At 42.0% G+C, this 27,991-nt stretch overlaps 1 protein-coding gene across 1 annotated transcript in view; it reads left to right on the top strand.

The window, feature by feature from the left end:
- CBLN4 (cerebellin 4 precursor) overlaps window positions 1-26,385 on the top strand; it is a 34,004-nt gene extending 7,619 nt beyond the window's left edge. The window contains exons 2-3 of the mRNA XM_054981465.1: window positions 1,340-1,456; window positions 26,188-26,385. Of these exons, the coding sequence (XP_054837440.1) occupies window positions 1,340-1,456; window positions 26,188-26,385 (315 nt within the window). The remainder of the gene's footprint in view (window positions 1-1,339; window positions 1,457-26,187) is intronic.
- Window positions 26,386-27,991: the final 1,606 nt, after the last annotated feature.

Here is a 27,991-nt window from a genome sequence, read left to right as displayed (position 1 = left end):
GGGAGGGCATGTACTATACTCACCTGACCGGGGCGGCACCGCTTAGCACCGACCGTATGCCTGTAGAAATGGAAACAGACTTAACGCACCTTGACTTGTGGAAGATCTTGTGCAATGCCTAACACTTTCTTTCTTGTATCTGCCCAGAAATTACTTGCACAATGCATTGCACACACAGAAAATCAATTCAGTGTGAGGTTTATTTCCCACAACTCTGCTTGTGCAAGGACCCTAAAACAAGCAGAAATCTACTTGGTTCAAGCTGCACTTCTCTCAGTGGTAATCAATCATTTTAAGCCAGAAACCTTTTGCATGTTCCAACATTAGAAAAGAGCAGTCTTATAGCAGCACCTATAAGACTGACAAAAATTGTGGTAGGGTATGAGCTTTCATAAGTCACAGTTAACTTCACAAAAGCTCACTTCACTAAAGCTCACTTCATTAAAGCTCCTTTCCTACCACAAATTTTGTTAGTCTTATAGGTGCTACTGGCCTCTTGCTTTTATCTACTGCTGCAGACAATCTCCATGTTCCAATATGTTCATGATGTTCTTTCTGGACTAGTTGGACTGTTGGTCTGATCCAGCAGAGATCTTCTTATGTTCTTATGATCACCTGAACTGGATCTATGCTCTCTTCTTGAGATCAAGAAGCCTGCCTGTTTAGGGACTGATTAGCATTTGAGGACACTGTTTTGAGGCATCTCAGGTCCCTGTCTTAAATATGTGCACTGGGCTCTAGCTAGCATAGCTCCTCCTTGCAGTGTCAGATGTATTGCCTCACAGCACTGTGATGCTGTTGTAACAATATGCTTTTGTGTTGTTCATGTGTTCCCGATGCAGCTGTTAGTGTTCAATATGTTCCATCTTTATTGGGCTGACTACTTGGTAGAGTTTACATCCCTACAGAACTCAGACTGGAGAGCTGGATATGCGCATTAATCACACTGACTTTGATAGGACTCCTCATGAGCTTAAAACAAAGGGAACAAGGAGGCTTCTTATCCAATACTACTTACTAAGCATTTGCAACCTGATCCTAGGCATGCATACACAAAAATAAGTTCAACTGACTCTTTCTCCAAAGTAAATCTGCATACAATTTCATCATTAGAAAGCAATTTCTGGGAAGTTATATCTTGCTGTAAATAAATCTTTTCCATGTATGCAAATAATAATTTTATGTGCCATATATTAGGGAAAGCAGATATTGAAATGAAATAAGGAACCAGCTGAAATTTAGCTGCGGTAATGATTCTTGCATCTATTGCAAATTAATTATATTCTGTTCCAGCACACTGAATGCTTACATTAATTCTTGGTTTTGTTTTGATTTGTAGATCCTAGTAAACGTGGGGAATTTCTTTACGTTGGAGTCTGTCTTCGTAGCACCAAGAAAAGGAATTTACAGTTTTAATTTTCATGTAATTAAAGTCTATCAGAGCCAAACAATCCAGGTATGTAGATTCAAAAATCCATGGGACTGTCAATATGTCCGTCGTTCCTTTCTTCACAAACTTGTAATAATAATTGGATGATGTTTGAAACTTAATTTTTGTACATAGAAACAGTTCATATGAAACTGGGATACTTAGGAATCATGTTAAATATCTGAAGAAATACCTTGATAAGAAAGTGCAGAAATTCTCAGAGCTCGGCTTGGCCAGTGTAAACAAATTTTCATGAATCTTTGAAATAACTGTCTCAAAGAGTTTCTGGAAGGGATTAAAACAAAAAGAAATCTTGCCTTCTGAATTCATGCCGCACTTTTCTGTCACTTTCTCATCGGAGAGTGTTAGAAGTTTGTAATAAATGCTTAGCAGCACGATCCAGACAAAATGTAAGCACTTTTGAAGTGCTGTTGACTTTAATAGGAAAGTTTTAAGCACATGCCTAATGCTTCTATTGGAATCAGTGGCTTAAAAATGTTGACTCTATGTGTTCAGGCATATTGTTAATCAATAATGTTATTGTTATTGGTTTTTTTGTTTTATTTATGTTATTTATAGTCCAACTTTCTCACTGAGACTCAAGGTGGATTACATCATGTAAGTCAATGCAGTCAATAGGATGGGACATCCAGTAAGCAAAGGAATAGGCTTAGGAATGTGGAAGTTATAACCAAGTGAAAAGACAGAACAAGCTGAAACAAAGCATAAGTGTTAACATGGCATATTAAACGATGCAGGATTTACACAATAGGATAATATATAAGCGACAGGTAATATGTCCTATAAACAGTAATATAGTCCACAGTCCCCCGTTATCAAAGTATTCTTCTCAAACCATTCCATTATAACAAAGCTCTATTACCTTGGTAAAAATGCTGTCCTGAATAATTAAGTCTGGCATAGCTGGAAAAATGACAGGAGAGCGGAAGTTTTCCTAACGTCATCAGGCAGGCAATTCTGTAAGGTAGGGGCCACAACAGAGAATGTACACGCAAGGGCAGTTGTCGATTTTGCCAGTTTCCTGGGTGGCCCCTGCAGAACACCCTGCTAAGATGTGCAAAGCTGTTTGTTGTAGCAGAGCATAGAGGGAGAAGTGGTCCCAGAGTTATCAGAGTCCCAGGTGATAAAATGCCTTGTATGTGATAGACAATACCTTGAATTGAATCCGGTAAATGATGGGCAGCCCATGAACTGTCTGCAGGATGTGACTAATATGCACAGACTGCTTTGCTCCTGGTAATAAGGTAGCTGTGGCGTTCTGCACCAACCGTAGTGTCCAAATGATTACTTTGAGGGGAGACCTATGTAGAGTGCTTTACAGTAGTCTAAGGATGATTTTTAAAGAAATTGATCCATCGATGCCTCTTTGAGTGGCTGAGGAAAGGTGCCCTGACATAGTGATTGATCTGTGATGGGCACCAAGGATCCGTTGATGTGGTTCTCCCATGATGTAGCTGCCAGGATGGTCAAGGATCTAGACCACAAGTAATGGCCTTTCCGATCCCAGGAGCCTGTCAGCACCGATCATGATAATTAAATCAAATGGTCTATGCACAGACCAGACAATGTATTATATATTTCTTCTTACTGTCCTATGTTATATGACCAGCTTCCAGATCAGCATGTATGTACAATATTTTATCAGCATAAAAGTGGCAAAAGTATTACAACTAGTTGTTTGTTCCTGAGTCAATAAAGGCTCAGATTTAGGAGTCAGCAGGTGTCAAGATACCTTAAACAAATGGGATGGTTATGAATTAGCTGATGCAATGGTAGCAGAGAAGGAACATTTCTGCCTTGCTGTCACCACCGCTTCATATGTCTTCCAGTAGGTTCTATAGCACATGCTGTCAGATTTAAGTATGAGTTCTCTGCCAGTGCTGTTCTAGATGTCTCCTGGCTCTCTCCAGGTCACCAAGGTTCATGGTAAACAATGGATCCAGGTTCCACCCCAAAGATGGAGAGGTTGATGAGGGACAGCCTTGACAATATTGTTTGTTTAATATCCACCTTTATTACTGACACTGAGGACAATTACACAGTGTAATTTAATTTTATCAATAGCAGGGACATTCAATAAACCTGTTTGGTGTAGTGGTTAAGAGCAGCAGGACTCTAATCTGGAGAAGCGGGTTTGATTCCCTACTCTTCCACTTGAAGCCAACTGGGTCAGCCACAGCTCTCTCAGAGCTTTCTCAGGCCCACCCACCTCACAGGGTGATTGTCATGAGGATAATAATACAGTTTATAAACTGCTCTGAGTAGGTGTTGTCCTGAAGGTTGGTATATAGATCAAATGATATTATTATTGTTGTTGTTAACAACAGCAACAATAGACTGCAGAAATTTGAAAACAAACAGAAGTCTCATACAGAGCTGAAAAAACATAAGCAGTTTGGCACGATATATTAAACAACATGGAATGACCTAGCAGGAAAATACTTGCAGTAACACACAGTGCACAGTTGTATAGTCTACGGGTTCTATCACTTTATTAAAGTATCTCTGAACCATTTCCTTACTGCATAGCACTATTACCTGTGTAAGAAACCCTCCTGAATAGCTCAATTTTGCATAATTTGCAGAAAGCCAGGTGCGTGGGAGCTTTTCTGATGTCCTCCAAGAGAGTGTTCCACAAAGTGAAGGCTACTACAGGAATGCCTATGTACAGGCAGCTGTTGATTTTGCCCATTTGCAGGGTGGCATCTGCAGAAGGTCCTGTTCAGATGAGTTAAGTTGCCATGGCAGATCATAGGGAGAGAGGCAGTCCCATAGATATGAGGGACCAAGGCCATGAAGGGTCTTGGTGTGATGGTCAGTAGTACTTTGAACTGAGTACAGTAACTGATGGGTAGTGAATGGAGTGACTACAGAATAGAAGTAATATGCATATTCTGCCTCGCTCCTGATAATAATTGAGCTGGAGCCTCCTAGTTCATTTTGAGTTGAGACCTATGTAGAGTGCATCACAGTAGTCTTGATGTCACCCTGCCATGGATCCAGGTGGCCAGATTGGTCACATCAAGGTAGGGGGGCATCTTCTGGGCTAGACTGAGTTTGTAGATGGCATTTTTTGGAAGTTACATTGATTTGCTTTTCTAGCAGCAGCGACTGATCCAGTATAAGCCCTAGGCCAGGAGTTTTGAGCCTGCAGAACATTTGGAATTGTAACACTGTGCAGTGGGCGCAGCCACAAAATGTCTGCCACAAAATGGCTGCTGCAGGAGGAGGAGCCAGATTCAAAATTCTGCTACAGCTACCTTAAGTCATACACAGGTGAATCTTATGCTATGGAAACAGCTTCTGCCAGGCAATACTTTTAAAAATCTGCACAGCCAATCAAATCCTCAGAATCCATGCTTGGCAAAGCCCCATTTATCCCTAGCCACTTTCTAAAAATACTTGGCGGGCACCAGGAAAGGTGTTGGTGGGCACAATGGTGCCCATGGACACCATGTTTGGGACCCCTTCCCAAAGGATCCCCACAGGCATTGCACTAAGCCTTCCCCATAATTCCCCTGACCCTCAGCTGCAGATGCTGCTCCATGACCAGCGGTGCTACAACTCACCTTGTCATTGCTGCTAAAGTGAGGCTCTCTTGTGTCTTACATACAGGCATGATTTTTCTCCAGTCCCGAGAAGCATGGTGTGTCACAAGGGTCTGGCAAGTAAGAGGCTGCTGAATAACCATTGCTGATTGGTTGAGTGAATTGCAGAGGATTGCATTGGTCAGGTGCATTGCCACACATTCAAGACAGAGGCAGCACACCTGGTTGGGGCCCAGTGGAAGGGGAGGAGATGGTTCAATATACTATTTCTTGGGAACCAGGACTGTGTATGTAACAGGAGAGAGATTATCCTGCCATTTTCTAGCATATTTTGGGGGATGATGTCTTGGAATATTACCTCAACTGTTGGCCCTTTCAGAAGACCATTTTGGCACAAGAATTAAGAGTGAGGGATCTTTGGCTTGTCTGTGGTTGAGAGCTCCATTCCTGAACTTACTTGGGTTGGTGGAGGCTCCCGGGCAGGCAGCACAGGCCCCACTGATGAGTGAAGCAATGTTGGCAAGCCCCAGTAGAAGCCCTGCCTGAGACCAGGTGAGGAAGGGCTGGGGGACCACAGCATAGGGAAGCTTGGATGAGATGCTCCCTGGGCCAGCTGTACCTGCCACGCAGCACAGAAATGAGGCACAGCTCTGCCACTTAGCCGCACCCACAGATGATTCCATTGATAAGGCTGGCAGCATTGCCCTCTTTCATGTCAGCGTGTGCCAGGGAAGAGGACCTCTAAGATAACAGAGAGGGGTACAGGAAAGTAAGGTCTAGACAGAAACCCAACCACCTTCTGTTACCCACACCCAGCCCAGACCACACCCCCTTTTATGGGCTTTTAATGCACTTCCTACAGGAAATCTTTTAAAAGACAGGAAGCAGGGAAGTCAAGGAGGATGGGCCAGACTTCTTTCTCCCAATCAAAGGAGAGGAGTGGAGCAGGGGTGGGAGGGGCTAGAGTGAGACAGAACCCCTTCCTCACTCAATGACTGTCTGATGCCCACCACTAAAGGATGTTGGAGGGCTCAGAAGTCCTGGGGCATAACATGGATACTGAACCTTGTTCTCACAAATAGACCCATACCCTGACACTCTTTTAAGGAAATATGTTTGGGAATTGAAGCATAACAACTCAACATTCTCTTCTCCCATACCGTAAGAATTTGGAGTCACCCAATGAAACTAATGGACAGTACCTTAAGAGGGGGAAAAAAGTGGTTCTTCAAAGAAGGCATAGTTAATTGATAGAATTCATTGTCCAAAGATGTAGTGATCTGGCACAGAGTTTTTAAAAAAAGATTAGAGAGCTTCAAGGAGGTTTAAGAATGGTTAATGGCTATGACAGTTATTTATATACATACTCTGAGGCATGAAAACTAGATACTTGAGGGGCCAGAGGGAGTTGTTACCTTCATATCCCTTGCTTTATCTATCTAGTCAGTAGCAGAACTGCGAAGCTGGACTAGCAGACGATAAAAGCTCCTATGTTCTCGGCAACAACTGTTGCTATATAATGTTTTGTTTTCATGGCATTTCCGGCTGAGCTCTGTATTATTAACGCAAATGCAAGACCTCTTTGTATAGCACCTGTGACGGACCTCCTGAAAACCAAGTAATATCAAGTACCTTCAGGCAACTATAGGAGACAGAATGATATCAAGTGCCAGATTATGAAATGGAGTTTATTTTGGCCCATGGCTATTGGTGATTTCAAAAATTTTCCAGGGGAGGTGATGTTAGAACTCAATACTAGCTTTCCTGCTGCTTTTAGGATTTTTTTGAAGTAAGATTAAACAACCACTTCTTCTACCTGAGTGCCATGACATATTATTGAGCAACAGCACTGTGGTTAAAAGCAAATGTGCTACCAGATCTGGGACACACTCAGGTCCTCGGAATACTCAATTTGAAGAATGTAGTAAATTTAGATCTTATTATAGTAGTGTGATATAGTCTGTTGTTTAGGCTCAGAAGGAAAAAAAAACCACATTGTCATGTATGTTATGCTCTTACAATAACTATAGCTTGCCTAGTTCAGATGTGAGCATAGGTGAGAAGTCTTTCCCTGTAGTCCAACCTCATACTGCTCTACTAAGGTCATGTGATGGGGCTTTATCATACACTTTGGCCATATTGAGACTTTGCCAGGATAACTGGGGCTGAATCACATCTCTAAGGAATGCTGCATTCCCTTAAACATATTTTATTTATTTATTTATTTATTTATTTACGTCATTTATAGTCAACCTTTCTCACTGAGACTCAAGGTGGATTACACAGTATGAGGTTAATACAACCAGTATCAAGTAAGTACATTTCAATACAATACCATAAGGTAAACATATACAAGTTTAAAGACATAGTAGAGATACTGAAGCAAAACATAATCAATTCTAGGACTAACATTAGACAGCATGGAGCGATGGTTGTACATAGGGGTACATATTTAAAGCAGCAGATAATATATGAGGCAAAAATGGTGATGAAGTCTATGATCCCCAACTTGTTCGTGAAGCACCTGAGACCCCCATCCCTACAATGCAGCCCTCCCATTTGAGTAAAAAGCCTTTTTGAATAGTTCAGTTTTGCATCGTTTACTGAAAGCCAGGAGAGTGGGGGCTCTTCTGACTTCCTCAGGCAGGTCATTCCACATGATAGGGGCCACCACAGAGAAAGCCCGTGTACAGGCTACTGCTGACTTCACCTGTGTGCAGCCTGGTACCTGCAGGAGACCCTGTTCAGATGAGCGAAGCTGCCGTGGAGGAACATAGGGAGGGAGGTGGTCCCGTATCATGGAAACTAGACTTTCAGTGCAATCCTAAGCAGAGTTACTCCAGTCTAAGCCCATTGACGTCAATGGGCTTAGACTGGGGTAACTCTGCTTAGGATTCCACTATTAGCTGTACAATAGAGTTCTATGTCTATTTCCTTCAAGCTTTTGAGGCTGCACACAAGACTGTAGGTGTGCCAGGGAATGATTATTAATGTCCTGATGTTTGGCATCTCAAAGGATAGTTTTAGTGGGTAGCTCTGTTGGTCTGCAGTAGAATGGCAGGATTTGAGTCCAGTGGCACCTTAGAGATCAACAAGATTTTCAGACTATAAGCTTTCAAGAGTTAGCGCTCCCTTCTTCCTGTCCAAAGAAGAGATCTCTGACTCTTGAAAGCTTACACTCAAACCCTGTTGTCATCTCAAATCCACCCCTATACCAACTGCTTTATTTTATACTTACTTGATTTACTTTATAGCCTACTTGTCTTGTTGAGACTCTAGGCAGATTACAGAACTTTAAAAAAATAATAATGCAACCATATAGCGTGAGACATCCCAACGTACAATGTAATTGGACTAGGATTACAGAATTAGAAAACAGTAAGATTTGAGTCCAGCAGTACCTTAAAGACCAACAAGATTTCCAGGGTATAAGCTTTTGAGTGTCAAAATTCCTTTTGTACGACTTAGAAGATAGTGCAACCAACAAATTACATAGGCCAGGTGTGGTGGAATTACAAAAGGTAGAAAATGCAAAAGGTAGAAAGTGCAAAAGGTAGAATACAATCCCACTGCATTTTAAAGGCATCCGCCTGGCCTGTTCCATTCTGTTATAGTTCTAATCCCTTTATAAAAATGCCCTCCTTGTGGAATGGCCTGTCTGGGAAGGTCAGGAAGGCTCCCACACTCATATCATTCAACAGAATGTGCAAAATGTTTTCCCACAGCAGAAAAGATACAAAGTTTTTACAAATATGAAGCTGCCTTGTACTGAATCGGACCATTTGTCTATCCCGATCATTGTCTACCAAAAACAGACCTCCAGGGTCTCAGACAAAAGCCTTTCACAACACCTGTTATCTTATTCTTTTAGCTAGCTATGTCAGGGATTGAACCTGGGACCTTCCACGTGCAAAGCAGATGCTCTGACGCTGAGCCATAGACCTCTTTTCCTCTGTGGGAAGAAAAACAGATTGGACGGAGCAATTTTGACGTGAAAAATGAACAAGGCAAAACAGCGGAATGGTTTCTGCTCTTCCATCTTTCCTGTGCTCAGATGGGCAGCCTGCCCAAGATAATTTTTTTTTAAACAGTGAAGGGAAGTCATATGAAACTGTAATATTTAGCTTGCCACTCAGTGTGAGTGCAGAGAGAACTATTAAAGTTAGGATACAATGTGTCCTTTGCTTCTTCCAAATGAGTATCTGATAACCGAAGAAATTTACATTTAAAATTCATCTTGGGGACAGCTCATGGCTAAACACAGTGGTACCACGACAGCTTTCCCAAGAATAAATTTCTTTCTTGGCCCCAACGGAATGGGAAGGAGCCACAGCTCAGTGGCACAGCTTCTGCTTTGCATGGATAAAACTTAGGTATCTCCATTTGAAAGGACCAGGTAGTAGGTGATGGGAAAGACCTCTCTGAGACCTGGGAAAGCTGCTACCAGTCTAAGTAGACAATACAGACCTTGATGGACCAATGGGTTGGTTCAGTATAAGGCAGCTTCATGCATATAAGAATGGAGGAGGGCAAGGAGCTGTTCCAGTTGGCAGCAGAGGGTAGGACCCGAAGCAATGGGCTTAAATTACATGCACAAAGGTACCGGCTGGATATTAGGAAAAACTTTTTCACGGTCAGAGTAGTTCAAAAGTGGAATCAGCTGCCTAGGGAGGTGGTGAGCTCCCCCTCACTGGCAGTTTTCGAGAAGAGGCTGGATGAATATTTGTCAGGGATGCTTTAGGCTGATCCTGCACTGGGAAGGAGGTTGGGCTAGTTGGTCTGTATGGCCCCTTCCAACTCTATGATTCTATGATTCTATGTGCGTGTAATTCATGTAGAGATCTTTGCACGTTGCAGCTTTTATCTGCAAGTAACTGCAAGTGTACAAATCACTATCATTTTTATCGTTTGCGAGGTGATTTCAGTCAACTGAAAAATTTTATGCTAAGCATGTTTTAAGTCCTGAATCACTGTGGATTTACTCCCCCCCCCCCGGATCTTTGATGGTTTTTTATTTTGTTTTCCATCCAAACCTCTCTGGGAATAGTTCTTTCTTGGTAAAAGAAAGGTCTCTCGTATGACTGACATGTTCTTTGACCTGTGGTTGCTTCTCCGTGTAAAAGGAGTCTTGTCTCACAGAATGGCAGCTGTTTCATTCTCCACAGCACAAAGACTGAATGCGAGACTAGCTGTTTTCGAAGGTCATCCTGAGCTTTGAAAAAAAGGCTAGCGTTTTGTCAGTAGTCGCTACTATAATGCTGTTAGGGGTGCAGACTTCATTACAGAGATGGCAAGTAATAAAAAGCGACATGATATAGTTCTGGCACGCCAGGGAAGGAAGTAGCGGGCTTGATGTGTTGTCTACCCTCTCCCTTCTGGTCCCAGGTTTAATCACTCGCTTCTTTAGTTAGAGGATCTTAGTAGCTGGTGTTAAGAAAGGCCATTCTCAGCATTGTGTGTGTTATGTGCCGTCAAGTCGTTTCCGACCTATGGCGACCCTAAGAATGAAAGACCTCCAGAACGTTCTATCTCTAACAGACCTACTCAGATCCTGCAAACTGGAGGACGTGGCTTCTTTCATTGAGTCAAGCCACCTCGTTTTAGGTCTTCCTCTTTTCCTACTGCCTTCTACTTTTCCTAGCATTATTGACTTTTCCAGAGAATCTTGTCTTCTCATGATGTGACCAAAGTACAATAGCCTTAGTCTTGTCATTTTAGCTTCTAAGGAGAATTCCGGCTTGATTTGATCTAGTACCCATTTATTTGTCTTTTTGGCTATGGTATCTGCAAAACTCTCCTCCAGCACCACATTTCAAATGAATCAATTTCTTCCTCTCAGCTTTCTTTACCGTCCAACTTTCACATCCATACATGGCACTGGGGAATATCATAGTTTGGATTATCCTGAACTTGGTTCCCAGAGAGACATCTTTATCTTTAAGGCTCTTATCTAGCTCCTTCACAGCTGCTCTTCCAAGTCTCAATCTTCTTCTGATTTCTTCATTGCAGTCTCCCTGTTGGTTGATGATTGAGCCAAGGAATACGGAGAATGCTGCCAGTCAGGGTGATGCTGGGATATATGGACTCATTATAAGTTAGGATTGTATGTTGATAAGTGGGCATAAATGATCTTTCCCATTGTTTAAGGGGAGTTATCATGGCTAGGTGATAGAGGGTATTTACTTTAATTTGTTTTCCCCCACCTTTCTGCCCAATGGGGACCCAGAGCTTACATAATTTGCCTGTCCTCCATTTTAACAACAACATTTGATTTATATACCGCCCTTCAGGACAACTTAATGGCTACTCAGAGCAGTTTACAAAGTCTGTTATTACTATCCACACGACAATCATCCTGTGAGGTGGGTGAGGCTGAGAGAGCTTGGAGAGAGCCGTGACTGACCCAAGGTCACCCAGATGGCTTCAAGTGGAGGAGTGGGGAATCAAACTCGGTTCACCAGATTACAGTCCTGCCACTCTTAATCACTACACCAAACTGGCTCAATCTCTACAACCTGCGAGGTAGGTTAGGTTGAAAGGTTGAGACTGAACCAGTGAGCTTCCATGACCAAGGTCAACCAGTGAGCTTCCATGACCAAGCAGGGATTCGAAACTGGGTTTCCCAGATCCTAGTCCAACACTTTAACCACTTCACTATAATGGTTCTTGCAATGCTTAGGAACTCTGTCTGTTTTTATCCCAAATATTCTCTCTACGAGCTCAAGGTGCCATTTTATTCTCACAACAACCCTGTGGGGTAGGGTAGGCTAAGAGAGAATGTTTGTCCCAAAGTGAGCCTCATGGGAGAGTATGGATTTGAACCTCAGACTCCCAGGTTGTTCCTAATCCACCCCTCTCTCTCTCTTTCAAAGTAGTGCTGTGTAAATTTTCCCAAAGTTTGCCCCTTTTCCTCCTAGAAACTGTGTTGTCATCATAGAACTAATCAGATATGGCTTGGTGCCAGTGTAACTAAGGACAAACAGAGGCATTCAGAATGAGGGCCTAGGGCCTGGCTCATAGCCTTAGTTTGCCCTCAAGGCATTATCATCAAGCTTACTCTGATTGGCTGCCTGAGGATCTCACTGTTTCTAGGGAAGTGAAGGCTTTTAAAAAACAAAGGTGTTGAAAGAGCAACTGACAGTAGCTACAAGCAGGCTAAAATAAGTGTCAGTGAGGGGAGTCTGCAGTATGGGAGTACTGAAGGAAGGAAGGTGATATGTGGATTGAGATATATGAAATCTTTCACATCCTTTCATAGGCTTATCCACACAATCCATTAACTAGAGGAGTTCATGTCCCAAGAGAATAGCATGTCTGCAAAATGTGCCTCCATCCGCTGATTTCATTTTAGAACTGTTTGGAACTTCCTCTTTGATTCATAATAGTTGGGGGCTTCATCTTTGATCCATCATAACGGGAGTTCTTGGATTCTATATGCAGCAGGCGGAGCTCTTGATTGACTCCTCCTATGGGGATGCCTTGGATCTGAAGTTACGCCAATGTAGTAACTTGATGGAAGTGATTTTTCATCCCCCCATGTTCCGTGATGGTAACTTCAATTCATGAAACATTACACAGATCAGGGAAGAATGCGGGTGATTCCAACCACCCCATTTCCGACAAGCTGCAGCTACATTGACATATGTTTGGAACTCACCCCTTCCATGGAAGTTTTTTGCCTTTCTCTGCAGATACAGAAGGGGTCACTAGGAGGTGGGGGCAAGTAGCTGTGAATTTCCTGCGTTGTGCAGGAGGTTGGACGCGATGACCCTTGGGTTCCTTGCCAGCTCTATATTTCTCTAAATTTTGGCTTGAAAAGTTTGAGGGCCAGAATTGTAGTGTAAACCTGAAGAAGAACGGGATAAAAAGATGCTAAGGAGGGTAAAGTACTATTCGAATGTAATATTGAACACTTTCTTGTTCAAAAAATGCTCCACAATTAAAAAACTGGCAGCCCAAGATGAAAAGTTTTAACCCTATCATTTGATTGTTGTCCTCTTTTTAGTGGGTAGGAGGGCTTAAACCCGAGAAGTGTACAAAAATGAGTTTCCTCAGTCTGTGATCTGATTGCTGAAGATGTGTATAGTCTTAACGTCTTTGCTGCTGTTGAATATGTTTTTATAGTTTTTAAACTGAGTTTTATACTTGTATTTATACTGTATTTGTTGTTCTTATTTAATATTGTTTTATCTACTCTGAATAATAAACAACAACAACAACATTCGATTTATATTCCGCCCTTCAGGATGACTTAACACCAACTCAGAGAGGTTTACAAAGTATGTTATTATTACCCCACAACAAAACACTCTGTGAGGGGGGTGATGATGAGGTTGCTCCTAGAAACTGTGACTGACCCAAGGTCACCCAACTGCAAGTGGAGGAGTGAGGAATCAAACCCAGTTCTCCAGTTTAGAGTCCCACACTCTTAACCACTATACCAAACTGGCTCTCTGAGCCCATTCTTGGCAAGGGCAGGTTAGAAATTTAAGTTAAAGTAATTAAATTAATTAATTAAGTCTATGCTTCCACCTTATTCTGCTAAATGTTTACATCTGGACTGTGCCAGGATTTATTGTGTAGTATCATCTATCTTTCCCTGTAGGTCATTACTTTCTTCCATTTATTATTCTTCTGATCTCCCCACCCTCACCTTCCAAACATAGAAATGAAAGTGAACATGCAAACTTTACCAACTTTTAGTAATATAATTTATTCGCTCCATTCAATCACCATGCACCCACACACGGCCATTAATTAACTATCCCAAAGACTTCCATCAGCAAAGATATTCAGAGTTTTTCATTTTATGTTATTTCTGTTAATAATGTTTTGTTTCAGGACATATTATTTCCAGTATATAGACTTTCGATTTCATTTGATCATTGTTAGTTTTGAGTCTCCTGCTACCCTTTGGACCTTTTCACAGTTTCACTGAAACGACATTGTACGAAATAATTTGTTGTCCTTGGTGTAAATTGAGCTACTTCCCATAAGCAAGTTATAAAATGGGGCTTTCTCTGTGAAACTGATCCCTAGTGTCTGCTTCCTGTTTTGAATTATATAGTCCCACATTAGAAAGCTATCTTCTTATTTCAAGAGAGATTTATACTCAAAAGTTGAAAAAATGCAGAATGAGTAGAAAGGGAGTTTTTACAAAGAGAGGTTAGAAGGCCCAGCATCTCAGGATAATGTATGTGACATCATATTATAGAACACAGTTTCTGATGATGGCTTCTACATGAATACATGCAGGTTGTAAGGGTTGTATGGGAGTATAGCAATGTTTTGTGTACAAAGAAGGAGATCCTGCTAGGGGGCAGTAGAAAAGAGCAAGAGTCCAGTAGCACCTATGAGACTACCAAAATTTGTGATAGGGTATGAGCTTCGTGAGTCACAGCTCACTTCAGATACAGCTAGAATGTCATTGGACCCATTGGATGTCAATGCCATTTTAGCTGTATCTGAAGAAGGGAGCTGTGACTCATGAAGCTCATACCCTGGCAGAAATTTTGTTAGTCTTTTAGGTGCTACTAGACTCTTGTTCTTTTCTATTACTACAGGCAGACTAATACGGCTACCCATCTTGATCTATCTGCTAGGGGGCCACAAGATCTAGCTAGACAAGACTGCAGGGGCTTTTCCTTGTCTGTCTGCAGAATACTCTTCTTAGGCCTTTCTTCAAGAACTCTCAAGAACCCTCTCAACCAGCAGGGCAGCTAGTTTATTTTCTTCAGTTTCCTATCCACTTTGGTCATAGATCCAGAGGAATTAGCCGTGTTAGTCTGTAGTAGCGAAATCAAAAAGAGTCCAGTAGCACCTTTAAGACTAACCAATTTTATTGTAGCATAAGCTTTCGAGAATCACAGTTCATGCATCTGATGAAGAGAACTGTGATTCTCGAAAGCTTATGCTACAATAAAATTGGTTAGTCTTAAAGGTGCTACTGGACTCTTTTTGATTTCACTATCCACTTTGTTAGTTCTATTAATTGTTACTTTTAATAAGTTCAGTGTCACGGTAACATGTGGACAGGGCTCCCCCCTTACACACACATGCTGATGTTGAGAAGGACATTTCAGGAAGAAAGAGGGGCTACTGCTTGAAGGAGGGAGATTAGCCTTCTGTCATACATAAATGTCATGCCACTATGAATCCTGGCTGAAGTGCCTATTGGAATGACAATGTTTATGTTTGGTGATGCTCATAAGAGAGGGTGAAGGTGGTGGTGGGAGAAAAAAATAAAAACAAGTCTCCGTCCTAGATGCCAACATTGCCACCCACCTTGCTTCCCTCATGAACTCATGCCATCTTCTACAGGATGCCCTGGATGTCTCATCCAGGCACTGGCCAGATTAAAGCTTGCTAAATCCCACAAAGTGCCTGTGTTACTCACCCTCCAATGATCAGCATGTCCTCAGTTGCCTCCTTGGTCAAGTTTACGTGATACAGTTTTTCAGATATACTTCCTGAAATCAATGGCTCAAGTCAGCACTTAGACAAATTGTATTTATTTATTTATTTATTTACTTACCCAGTGGGGACCCAAAACAGCTTACCTTGTTCTCCTTTCTGCTGTTTTATTCTCACAACGACCCTGTGAGGCAAGGTAGGCTAAGAGTGTGCAACTTGCCCAAGTTCCCCCTCCAACTTCCATGACAGAGTGAGGATTTGAACCTGGGTCTCTCAGATCCTACTACACCACACATGTGTGGGAGAGAACAAAATACATTGCAAACGTTCTTGCTTTGAAATCCGCACTTCCCCTATCTGAATTTTTGTGTACTTTTTACCCAAAGGGGGCATGGGTCACAGTTAGAAGGGAACCCATTTCTATTGCTAAGACAATCCTAAATACACATCCCTACATCACAGAGGAATAATATCTGTGCTGGGATGCACATCCCAGAGCCAAGATCTTCTCTCTGCACTGTGTCTCCTTCAGCAAGTTGCACACACCTTTGAATGAACATCCCAATGGGAGAGAGCAATGGAGTGTCTTGGGACTGGAACAGCCCTTCTGTTCCCCCAACAGCGCTCAGTCATGGGGACAATGACTGTGAATGGCACAAAAAAGATCCAAAGGAGTGAAAGTTGATTTTTGTTTCATGCAAATATTTTTTTCATCCCCTGAAATTGCAAATCTCAAACCTTCCAAAAATTCAGTGCAGTTCAACTGAGCTCATTTCTCCAACATCGTCAGCAATTCAAAGGATTTATGTCACTCAGTTTAATATGTTTTCACCCTGCATTTTCTCCAATGAGCTCATGGCTCATTTACTCACTTGACGGAGAGTGCCGTCAAGTCAGAACTGACTTATGGTGACTCCAGTGGGATTTTCAGGGCAAGAGACTAACAGAGGTGGTTTGCCATTGCCTGCCTCTGCAACCCTGGTCTTCAATGGAGGTCTCCTATCCAATTTCTAACCAAGGCCCACCCTGCTTAGCTTCTGAGATCGGGATTGCCAGGGTTATTCTGATCAGGACACTCACGTATTTACTTACATACCTACTTACTTACATTATTCTCCCTTCTATCTTATCCTCATAACAACCCTGTGGGGTAGCTTAGGCTGAGAGACTGTGACTGGCCAAAGGCCACCCAGTACGCTTCAAGGCAGAATAGGGATTTGAATCCAGAGCTTCTGAATCCTAGCATGAAACTTTCACAACCCACCCCACACTTTCCTGCAATTTCTTTGTGTACAACATCCCTTTCATTTCCATTTTTACTCTCTCTACTGCCCCCATTTGGCTGGTTTTCTGTAGATAATTTGCAGCACAACCCTACCCAAAGTGACGCCATTTTAAGATGATTCAGGTCAATAGTCTGAGACCAGAGTCACTCTGCATAGGACTGAACTCTTAGTTTCACTCTCTTTAGCCATTTACTTCTCCAATTCCTTCTTGGCTTGCCTCACTATAGCTTTACATTTGGCTTGCCAGAGTTTTGCACTTTTCATTGGTATCACCAGCCAAGACTTCCACTTTTCCAAGTAAGTGGTTACATTACTGCTTTCTTTTCTGTCTAACCACACTGGTGTCTCTTTGGAACCTTTTGTGCCATTTCTAATCTGCAGCACACATTTTGTTTGCACTCCTATTATATTGGTTTTTTTTAAAAAAAATGCCAAGCTCCCTAAGGGGATTTTACTCTCCTGAATGCACCTTTTATTTTTCTGTCTAATCTTTTCATTTTGGGGGGAGGAAAGTCCCCTTTTGAAATGAATTATGACTCAGTTGGACTTTCTGGGCAATTTTCCACTTACATAATACAATGAACTTGGTAATAGTGCTGTGATCACTGTTTCTAAGCTGCTCAACAATGCTTGCATCTTGTTTTGGATCCTGGGAACCACATAGGATTAAGTTGAGAATCTCTTCCTTTGTTACTGGCTCCCTGACTCAATGTTCTGAAAGGACAAGCATTTATTGTACTGAGAAATCTTGGGCGATCTCCAACATAAGAGTTAAATGTTCCAAAGACTTTTTATGTGCCTAAATGTTCATTTAGCCAGTCAAGTTAAAAGCAACTGAAGTCATCAGCTGTTAGAATATTTTCTGCTTTGCCCGATTCCTTTCTGTATCTCAAGATCTCAACTAGACTTTCGTTCAGAGGTGTTAATCCTTAGCATTATATGAGATTTAAGCCTGGGGTTTCTTCTCATAAAAGTTCAGTTGCTAAGTTCACAAAAGTTGCATTATTCCAAAGAAAAATCCAAAAACAAAAGTCATGTTAGTACCTTTAACCAATCAAAATAACAGAAAACATCTTTTAAGTTTTTAAGTTCACCAGAACTCTTCATCAGGATGAAAGTTGACAAACTATCCATCATGATAAAAGTCCTGGAGAACTCAAAAGCTTGCATTTTATCATATATTATTAGGTTTTGTTTTTGGATTTTGCTTTGGACCAATGTAACCACTGTAAACATGGTGTTGCTTTTGTCTATCCATTGGTTACCTACCAGTTACTGTGCTCAATTCAAGGTATTGATTATTACATACAAAGCTCTTCATGGCCTTGGCCCGGCATTCTTATGGGACCACCTCCCTCCCTATGTCCCTCCACAGCAGCTTTGCTCATCCAGACAGGGTCTCTTGCAGCTACCAGCCTGCATGTGGGTGAAATCAACAGCAGCCCATACACAGGCTTTCTCTGTGGTGGCCCCTACCCTGTGGAACAGCCTGCCTGAGAAGGTCAGGAGAGCCCCCACTTTCCTGGCTTTCTGCAAACAATGCAAAAGAGAATTATTCAAAAAGGCTTTTTGCTCAGATAGGAGGGTGGTATTGTAAGGAGGGGGTCTCAGATGCTTCACTAATGAGTTAGGGACCATAGACTTTACCACTATGTTGCCTTACATATTGTCTATTACTTTAAATATGTAATCCATTCCTATATACTACCCGGGCTTTATATTGTTTAATGTTAGTCCTAGAACTGATTATGTTCTATTTCAGCAACTCTGTATTGGATCCTTGCTAATGCTATGTCTTTGTAAACTTGTATCTATTTACCCTATGACATTGTTTATGGAAATGTCCTTGACACTGCATGGAAATGTTCTTGATACTGATTGTACTAATCTCAAACTATGTAATCCGCCTTGAGTCTCAGTGAGAAAGGCGGACTATAAATGACATAAATAAATAAAATAAATACATTGTTTCGGGAAATAGCTTACTTCTAGAGTTGCCAGCCCCATACCTTTAAAGCAGGGGATGGGGTGGGGGTGTCACGAGGCAGGCAGTGGGTCCAATCCAGCCACCTCACATGCATGATCTCCAGAGGCCCCAATTACACCACTTGCAGTTGAAAACCAGCAGCTACACGGTTTCAGGGGCCAAAATCAGCCCCAAACAGCATTTTTGTTAGGTTTGGGTCTGATTTGGCCCCACTGAGAACCCACAGATTTCTGTTTTCAACCATAATCAGGGCCTTCAGGGAGCTCATGCACCATTTTGCTGCATGCTCTGGCAGCTCCTACTTTACCTCCCCATTCCTCCCCCACACCTGCCAGGTGAGCGGGGGTTAGCAGTGAAATATATTTTTTGAATGCATAGAACTCTATCTTGATAACCTTCTTGATTTAGAGAGGAACATTATGCCAGTAAGACCTATTCTTGTCTTTCCAATAAATGCATTCTGTTGGTTTTCACTGGTCCATTAACTTTCTGATTCACTTGTAATCTTTTTTAATACCAGGCACTCATTCACCCACCATAGTTTTTATATTTTTAACATTTGTGTGTAAACATCTGTCAATATATCTAATTCTCAACATGGTCATATCTGTGGCTCTGGCAGTTGGAGCCATAAACAGACAAAGACATCTTTCTACAAACATGAGAAAGCACTGGGTTTGTAGACAATCTGAAATATATAAAGGGGTTTAACCCTCCTCCTGAAATAGTAAAAGCAGGACTTGTAGCCTTAAGAAACACATGTCTCCAGTGTCTATTGCTAGGAAACTACAACAATATTGCTAGCTTGAGCCTTAGCTTTTGTCAATAAAGGCAGTTGGTGGGGTGTTTTGCTCATTGAGGGTGAACTCATCAGGGCCAAGCCTGGTAGCAATCACTGGGTTATTTGCTAAACTTACCATACATGACTCACCCATGTCCAGTTGCTCACCACTCCTCAATGGAAGCCACTCTATGAAAGCCAGTGTCAGTCCCTGGCAGGTAGACCAGTTCTCCACAGCAACCACACAGGTGTATTGGTTGAAGTAACTTTATTAGAGATCCATCAAGTTCAAGGTGCTCAGACAACGGAATTGGTAGAAGTGACGTTAATGGGGTTGGTAGTGTTAGTCATAGGGGAGATTCCCGCCTTCAGGACAGTGACCGTTAAAGTTCTGGTGTGAAGGAGACAGGGAGGGTCAAAGGGGAGAAAATAGGTTTAGGTTAGACAGAGCAAAGAATGAAATCATCTTAGTTCCCAAGAAGGATACATCTCAAGCTGGCTGCAGCTGGCCTTCAAGGACACTTGCTTGAAGTAGCAGTGGAAGAGAAAGTAAATACTTGCAAGATAACCCACTAGCTTAGCATCAATAAGAAACTTCCCATGCTTTCAGAGGATCAGCATATAACACAGAATACATACATGGCAGATATGCAGGATGGCATATAGGGCAGCCAGTGTGATGTAGTGGTTAAAGTTTCAAACTAGGATCTGGCAGACCCATGTCTGAATCATCATCACTCTGCTAAGGAAGCTCACTGCATTACCTTGGGCCCGTTATACATTCTCTCCCTAACTTACCTCATAGAATTGTGAGAATAAAATGGAGGAGAGGAGAATGTTGAAAGCTGTTTGGGGTCCTTGTTGTAGAGAAAGGGATATAAATAAAGCAAATAAATACTAAGTATAGCTGAAGATGGAGGTACAGATAAAAGGTAGGTTGGCTGGTGGTGGGAAGGAAAGAAGAAAGCAGGAGAAGATGACATTATAGGGGCTGCCAGGAGGAGGAAAAGAGCAAATAATGAGTATTTCCCCCACTAGGTCTCCAGATTTAGGGACTCAAATTTCACATTCTACAAACTTCTTTGTTTGTCCCCTCCCCCTTTTAGTCTTTTGGTTCTCAGTGAAGGCAGTACTTGTACTTGTGAGAGGGGAGCAATATCTCTGTGACCCTTCACTCACCTGGTGAAGGATATACCACCTTTCCACACATGTGAATGTGTGTGGCAGAGCACACAGTGAAGTCCAGTGAGAAGAAATATAATTTCAGATAAGTTTGTTTAGTGAAAGAAGAGTTTCATTTAAGAACTATTTACGATAATATATACAACAAACTGAGAGAAACATTCATGTTCATCACTTATACAGGAGAGATAGAGACAGTTTCAACAACAGACATTTTACAACCTACACAGACAGAACAGAATCTTCACTCACAGAAGGGAGCTACAGACAAACAAACCATACAAAGTATCAAGCCCTTCACTCTGCAAGCACCCAGCAAATTCCTACAGTTCTCAGGGTGTCACCAAGCATTCACTTGGCCCGTTATAAGGAGATTACAAGAAGGAACCATACAGTACGCTTGATGAAGACAACTTAAAAAAGAAGTTTGTTTCAGTTGTTTGATTGTTTCTTTGTTTTCCTTTTCTCCAGCCCTCACAATATTAGAGTAACCAAGTGACTGGGAAGCTGGGGCCTGAGAAAAAACATTGACAGTTACAAAGCAAATTTCTTGTCTGACTAATTCAGACATAACATAGAACAGAAAAGCTTCCCCCGCCCCTCCACACACCCCTTTAGCTATTTTTGACAGGAAACGCATCCCAACCCGATCTATCTTCAATATCCCTGAAGTCCCTAATGGACTTTCTGCTTAACCAGCAGACTACCTAACCCTTCTCCTGCCCAAATCCAGTAACCCTCAACTTTGTCAGTTGGCCAGCAGTTAAATTGCCAAACTCCCCCCCCCCTTTCTGCACCCACTCCACCTTTTGAAAGTTATTGGCTTAGGTTCCTGGAGGGCAGAACTTGAAACTGTCTGTCACAGGGAGGGGAAATGAGATGTCCCTTGCTCCAATAACTCTTTCAATCGAATCTACCTCACAGCATTCTTGTGACTGTGAGGGTAAAATGGAGTATAAATGAAGTAAATAAATAATAAATCTGAAGACTGTGGGAGCAGATAAATGAAAGGTTGGTGGGTGAGTGGGTGAGAGGGAAGGATGCAGGGAAGGGGGAGAGAATATGGGGGCTACCAAGAGAAGAGAAGGAAGCAATACTGTGGGGGAAAGGAATATATGGGAAATGAAGTGACCTCCACAAGTTCTTGTGGGTTCCCCTCTTGTATATCATATTCTTCTTTGAATGCCTTTTTTTTTTAAATGCATAGGATTTTTTTCCGTATGGCATTTTCTTCTTTTTTGACTGACTCTCAGAAGCTTTCCTGTGCTTGCCGTGTGCTTAGATCTTGGGGTACGCAATAGAAAACTTGCAGCAGTGAGCAATCGCTAGGCAGATGTATTTTGTAAAGCTGAAGCTAAAGGGAATGGGAGATGATGGGTGTTATGCAAATATTTCCACAGCTGCAAATTAGCCTCGCCTTTTCATCTTTTAAAGGCAACCTTTGTAAAATATTATGAAACTCTTCATGAGGAAGCGGACATTGTAGGGAGAAGAGAAACTGTACTGGGTGTCAAGGCAACTGGGAAAATGCTCCCTTACTGTATTCACACCAAATAGGAGGAAAGGCTGTCCTGGCTCAAAATGGGGGCAAATTTTCTTGCCTATCCCATGAGCAGTAGCCAATCAGGAGATGGTGTTAGAATGGTTAGTGTTAGATCTGGGGAAGAGAGAGACAGTGTTGGACTACAGTCTGGAGATTCAAATTCAAATCCTGCTCTGTCACGGAAGCTTGCTGCGTGACCGTGGGCCAGTCACTCTCTCTCTCAGCCTAACCTACCTCACAGAATTGTTGTTAGGAGGATAAAATGGAGGAGAGAATAAAGTTGTAAACAGCTTTAGGTCTCTACTGAGGAGAAAAGCCGATATAAATATGTAAATGAATAAATGTTAGGGCTGAACACAAATGGTGTTTTTTATAGTATGAATCAAATGTCTCAAACAAGTCTGGCACAACACTGACATTTAGGCTGCATCACACATGGGTGCTCAACATTGACTGCAGCAACAAGTGTGACCTGAAATTTTGAATGAGCGGTGGGGGAACACTGCCTGGCATTGCCTCCAAGATAATTCTTTTCAACTCAATCAGTTCATATATTCAGCAGGGAGCCATTGAGTTACATGTCCAGTGATACTTGAATGACAAGAAATGAAATCATACACTTATACTGAGGGGAGTTTCAAAAATGATTTATAGCATCGGGATCGGGTGTTAGCTGCTCAAACATTAAAAAAATCCCTCTGGGCTAGGGTGAGTCACTTTGGTGAGCCTAAGCAACTCCATGAACTACTTTGGACTAGTACTGATCCTAATCTGTGAGTCGTCTATTGTGGCTTTGTAGGGGTTTGACCACATTCCCATTTTAGCAGGAAATACAATGGCAGAAAAAATGGAGTAGCTGCTACTGCACTGTCATTGATAGTTTTGGTGGTATGTATCCTATGATCGCTTGTGAAGATGAATGGGCACTTCTATTGGTGGATGGGGAGGCAATTTCTGTCAATTGACTCTCTTATGGCAGTAGAAAAGAGCAAGAGTCCAGTAGCACCTATAAGACTAACAAAATTTGTGGTAGGGTATGAGCTTTTGTGAGTCCCAGCTCACTTCTTCAGATTCTTCAGGTATTTAAAGTGAGCTGTGACTCACAAAAGCTCATACCCTACCAAAAACTGGACTATTGCTCTTTTCTACTGTTATAGAAAGACCAACATGGCTACCCATCTTGATCTACCTCGTAGAATCATAGGGTTGGAGGGGATCTCCAGGGTCATCTAGTCCAACCCTCTGCACAATGCAGGGAATTCACAACTACCTCCCCTTCTCCCACACACACACCTAGTGACCCTTACTGCATGCCCAGAAGATGGCAAAACACTGTCAGGATCCCTAGCCAAACTGGCCTAGGGAAAATTGCTTCCTGACCCCAAAGTGGCAATCCACATTACCCTGGGCATGTAAGAAGTGGCCACAAGAACTAAGCACTGATGTAACCCTTCCTGCCCTCCCTCTCAGGATCTGCCTAGGTTCACAGAATCAGCATTACTGTCAGATGGCCATCTAGCCTCAGCTTAAAAATCTCCAAAGAAGGAGAGCCCACCACCTCCTGAGGAAGCCCGTTCCACTGAGGAATCGCTCTAACTGTCAGGAAGTTCTTCCTAATGTTTAGCTGAAAGTTCTTTTGATTTAATTTCAAGCTGTTGGTTCTGGTCTGAACATCTGGGGCAGCAGAAAACAACTCTGCACCATCCTCTATAGGACAGCCCTTCAAGTATCATATCACCACTCAGTCATCTCCTCTCTAGGCTAAACATTCCAAGCTCCTTCAACTTTTCCTCATAGAACTTGGTCTCCAGACCCCTCACCATCTTCATTGCCTTCCTTTGGACTCGTTCCAGCTTGTCTATATCCTTCTTAAGTTGTGGTACCCAAAACTGAACATAGTACTCTAGGTGAGGTATAACTAGAGAAGAGTGGAGTGATACCATCACTTCACATTATCTGGACACTATACTTCTGTTGATACAGCCTAAAATTACATTTGCCTTTTTAGCTACCACATCACACTGCTGACTCATGTTCAGTGTATGGTCTACTAAGACCCCTAGATCCTTTTCACAAATACTACTGCCAAGACAACTCCCTCACATCCTACCTAGAATGCCGAACTTTACATGACAGACCCTCAGTTTCTTACGGCAGACCCTCAGTTTGCCCCCTCATGCAGTAACAAATTTCAGCAGTGTGGTGGTTCCTGGGCTGTAGTTGATGGCAGAGACAAGAGCATCTCTCTTTAAGAGTTCTGCTCCACTCAATAACCTCATAGTTTAAAAACCATCTTTACTGGATTTGGTGGGTCACAAGTGGGGAAGGTTTGAGGATGCTTATAAAATTCCTCCCACTTGAATTTCTATGAATTTAGGCACGGCTTTTTTCAGCTGGAACGCGGTAGAATGGAATTCTGGCACCTCTTGAAAATGGTCACATGGCTGGTGGCCCCACCTCCTGATCTCCAGGCAGAGGAGAGTTTAGATTGCCCTCCACGCCGCTGCGGCACAGAGGGCAATCTAAATTCCCCTCTGCCTGGAGATCAGGGGGCAGGGCCACCAGCCATGTGACCTTTTTCGCCGAGGGCAATTTAAACTTAAAAAAACCTCCCCCCCCCCGTCCCAGCTGATCCAAAGTGACGTCATTGTGTGGTCCTGGGAGCGTGCATGCACTTTGCGCATGCACATGTGGGCACTACCTCCCACCAAGAGTTGCCCCCTGTGCTGGCAACCCACTGAGTTCCACCACCTCTTTTCCCAGAAAAAAAGCCCTGAATTTAGGGATCAAAATCATCTTATTTGCTGAGTGGTTCCTAATGCATTAGCAATTCATTCACCCCCCCCCCATCATTATTATTGTACTGAGACAACTGTGCAGGTTTCTGTCCTTACTGGCTTCCAACATTCACAAATGCATATGCCACTTCACAGAGGTTCGGGAGAGATGCCATACAATTTCTCCAAATAAATAAATAAATAAATAAATAAATAAATAAATAAATAAATAAATAAATAAATAAATAAATACAAACAAACAGTTTAAAGCACAAGGATGAAAGAAATGTTGCTGAAAAACTTTGTTTTAACACACGAAGCTGCCTTACACTGGTAGGCTATTGGTCTATCAATGTCAGAATTATCTACTCTGGCTGGCAGTAGCTTTCCAGTGTCTCAGGGAGAGGTTTTTCACACCACTTACTACTACCTGATCCTTTTCTCTGGAGATGCTGTGGATTGAACCTGGGAGCTTATTTCTGCACAGCAGATGATCTACCGCTGAGCCACAGCCTCTCCCTTTCCCACCATAATTCAATCATAGTACATAGGGACTGATGTGTATGAAAAACAGTTTTTTAAAAGACACAAATAGAAAGCATAAACAGCCTTCTAAATTTAAGGCTATAAGTGGTCAGAGTTTAATGGTGAAGCAGAATTTGGGGCAGAAACAATCCACAGACAAAAATAAAAGCTGAATGGAAGACAGCCTTTTATCACTACTACAAACCCAATGTACAGCGATCATCAGTAATATATTTTATCAGGGCTTTTTTTCTGGGAAAAGAGGTGGTGGAACTCAGTGGGTTGCCTTCAGAGAAAATGGTTGCATGGCTGGTGGCTCCGCCCCCTGATCTCCAGACACAGGGGAGTTTAGATTGCCCTCCGCACCGCAGCGGCACGGAGGGCAATCTAAACTCCCCTCTGTCTGGAGCTCGGGGGCGGGGCCACCAGCCATGTGACCATTTTCAAGTGGTTCCGGGACTCCGTTCCACCGTGTTCCAGCTGGAAAAAAGCCCTGTATTTTATATTGTTTCTTCCCTCCACTTGCAAATTGGCTGATTATTCATTAGTGCTATTTTTGAAAAAGATGTTGAAACATTGGTGAATAGTCCCCAGGCTACATGTGGCTTCTAGTGGTCATTTTGCATAGAATTAATTAAAGTTAGATGGGACTCTGTTGACTTGAATTTCTTCAGTGCTTTTTTTTTCCCTTGAAGGTGAACTTGATGCTAAATGGGAAACCGGTCATTTCTGCATTTGCTGGGGACAAAGATGTCACTCGTGAAGCTGCAACAAATGGAGTTCTACTCTATCTAGACAAGGAAGATAAGGTTTACCTGAAACTGGAGAAAGGTAATCTGGTTGGTGGATGGCAGTATTCAACATTTTCTGGCTTCCTGGTCTTCCCCCTGTAAGGTCAATTTCCCTGTGACATTAATCCAGGTGCGGACCGGTCATTGCTTCTGTTCTTTGAAGATCATCTCCTCATCCTTTGGATTGATGTTTTCTTTCTCGGTTTCTCATGGGTGAATATGGATTCTATTTACGGCATTTGGCCTATCTGAACTACTCTGAGATTTCACCGAATTTTATGTGTTTGAATACGGTGAATTTGGAATAAGACTTAATCGGACAATAAGTATCTATGATTAATGTTACAGAATACAGCAGCCTGCAAGATTTATTTTGAGTTCCTTACTGGACATACTGGATTGTTGGGAGAAGTGGATGATTATGGTGTTCTTTTTATTCCCCCCCCCCAATAATTTTTTTTTTTAAAAGACTGGCAACCAGGTCTATAGTTTCAAAATCTTTGAGTTCAGTCTTCAATCAAGATTAATACATAACTGCCAAAGAACCTTTCATTGATATATTAGTTATGTTATGCCTTTGTTCCCCTTGATCTAAAAAAAATTAACATAAATCCATTCCATTAATTTGGGAAAAGAATAGATAATGATTATTGATAAGCAATTGACTTCATTACTTCTCTTTGTACAGTGTGCGGGATGGTTCACTTAGATGTTTTCTTCAACTAATTAATCTCGAGGAAGACCACCCTGCTGAAAGTGAATAAGTCACGGTTGGAAGTTATTTGCACATGGAGGGGATTTATATTCTACTGAAAGTATTTTCTAATAATGAGAAGAGATTATCCTGCTTAAAAAAATTGCTTACCTGGGTTAAATGGGATCGTTTTTGGCAAACCTCTGCAAAACAGCCTTGCTCCGTAGGAAATTTTACACTTGCTCTTCACCTTTAATTAACATGATTGATAATAACCACTTTATTAAAAACCGAAGGGAGTCATTCCTTAGGCACAGCAAATTCATTAGTTGGAGAAGGAAGCTCTCCCCTCTTTTTAATTATGTCCGTTTCTCAAGCCTTCTGTTGTGTTTGAGGTGTCATCTGGTTTTGCCTTAACTCCGCAAATGTATATAATGATAATAGATATTGTGGGCATAATCCAGACCAAGTTAAGCATTTAAAGTCCTATGAGGTCAACAAGAGGGATGTTTAATTCTTCCACTGAGATCAAAGGGACTTTTAAAGGTGCTTAACTTAGGTTGGGTTGTACCTCATCATTTTAGCAAATATTCAGTCCAAATAGCCGGTACCTGAACTTGGTGCAATATCTTTTCTGTCTTTTTGTAAAGGCCATATGAATTCATAAATTTATTTATTATGTTGCTGTTACATAATAAAAGTTAATATATGTTAGTGTAAACTTTTGTTTAACCTTTGGGCTTCTGGGGAAAAACAATCTTATGGTTTTGATTTGATGTCAGAATTTTTTAAAGTTTAAATAACAACTATAGGAAGCAGGCTGGGTTTGCTCTAGTTCTCTGTGTTAAGCACTACAAAGCAACCAGTAAACAATCAACAGGATCACTATTTTTTTTTTAATTTAAAGACTGCTTTATAGCTATTTTTCATGTAGCAGCCCTCTTGTTCTCATTTTACATATAAGAAAACTGAGGCAGAATGCTAGTGACTTGGCCTAACCGACAAAAGGAGGCC

Source organism: Eublepharis macularius, chromosome 5 (assembly GCF_028583425.1).
Source record: "Eublepharis macularius isolate TG4126 chromosome 5, MPM_Emac_v1.0, whole genome shotgun sequence".
Taxonomy (NCBI): Eukaryota; Metazoa; Chordata; class Lepidosauria; order Squamata; family Eublepharidae; genus Eublepharis; species Eublepharis macularius.
Note: the sequence above shows the minus strand (reverse complement) of the source record. Positions and strands in the feature narration are given on the sequence as shown.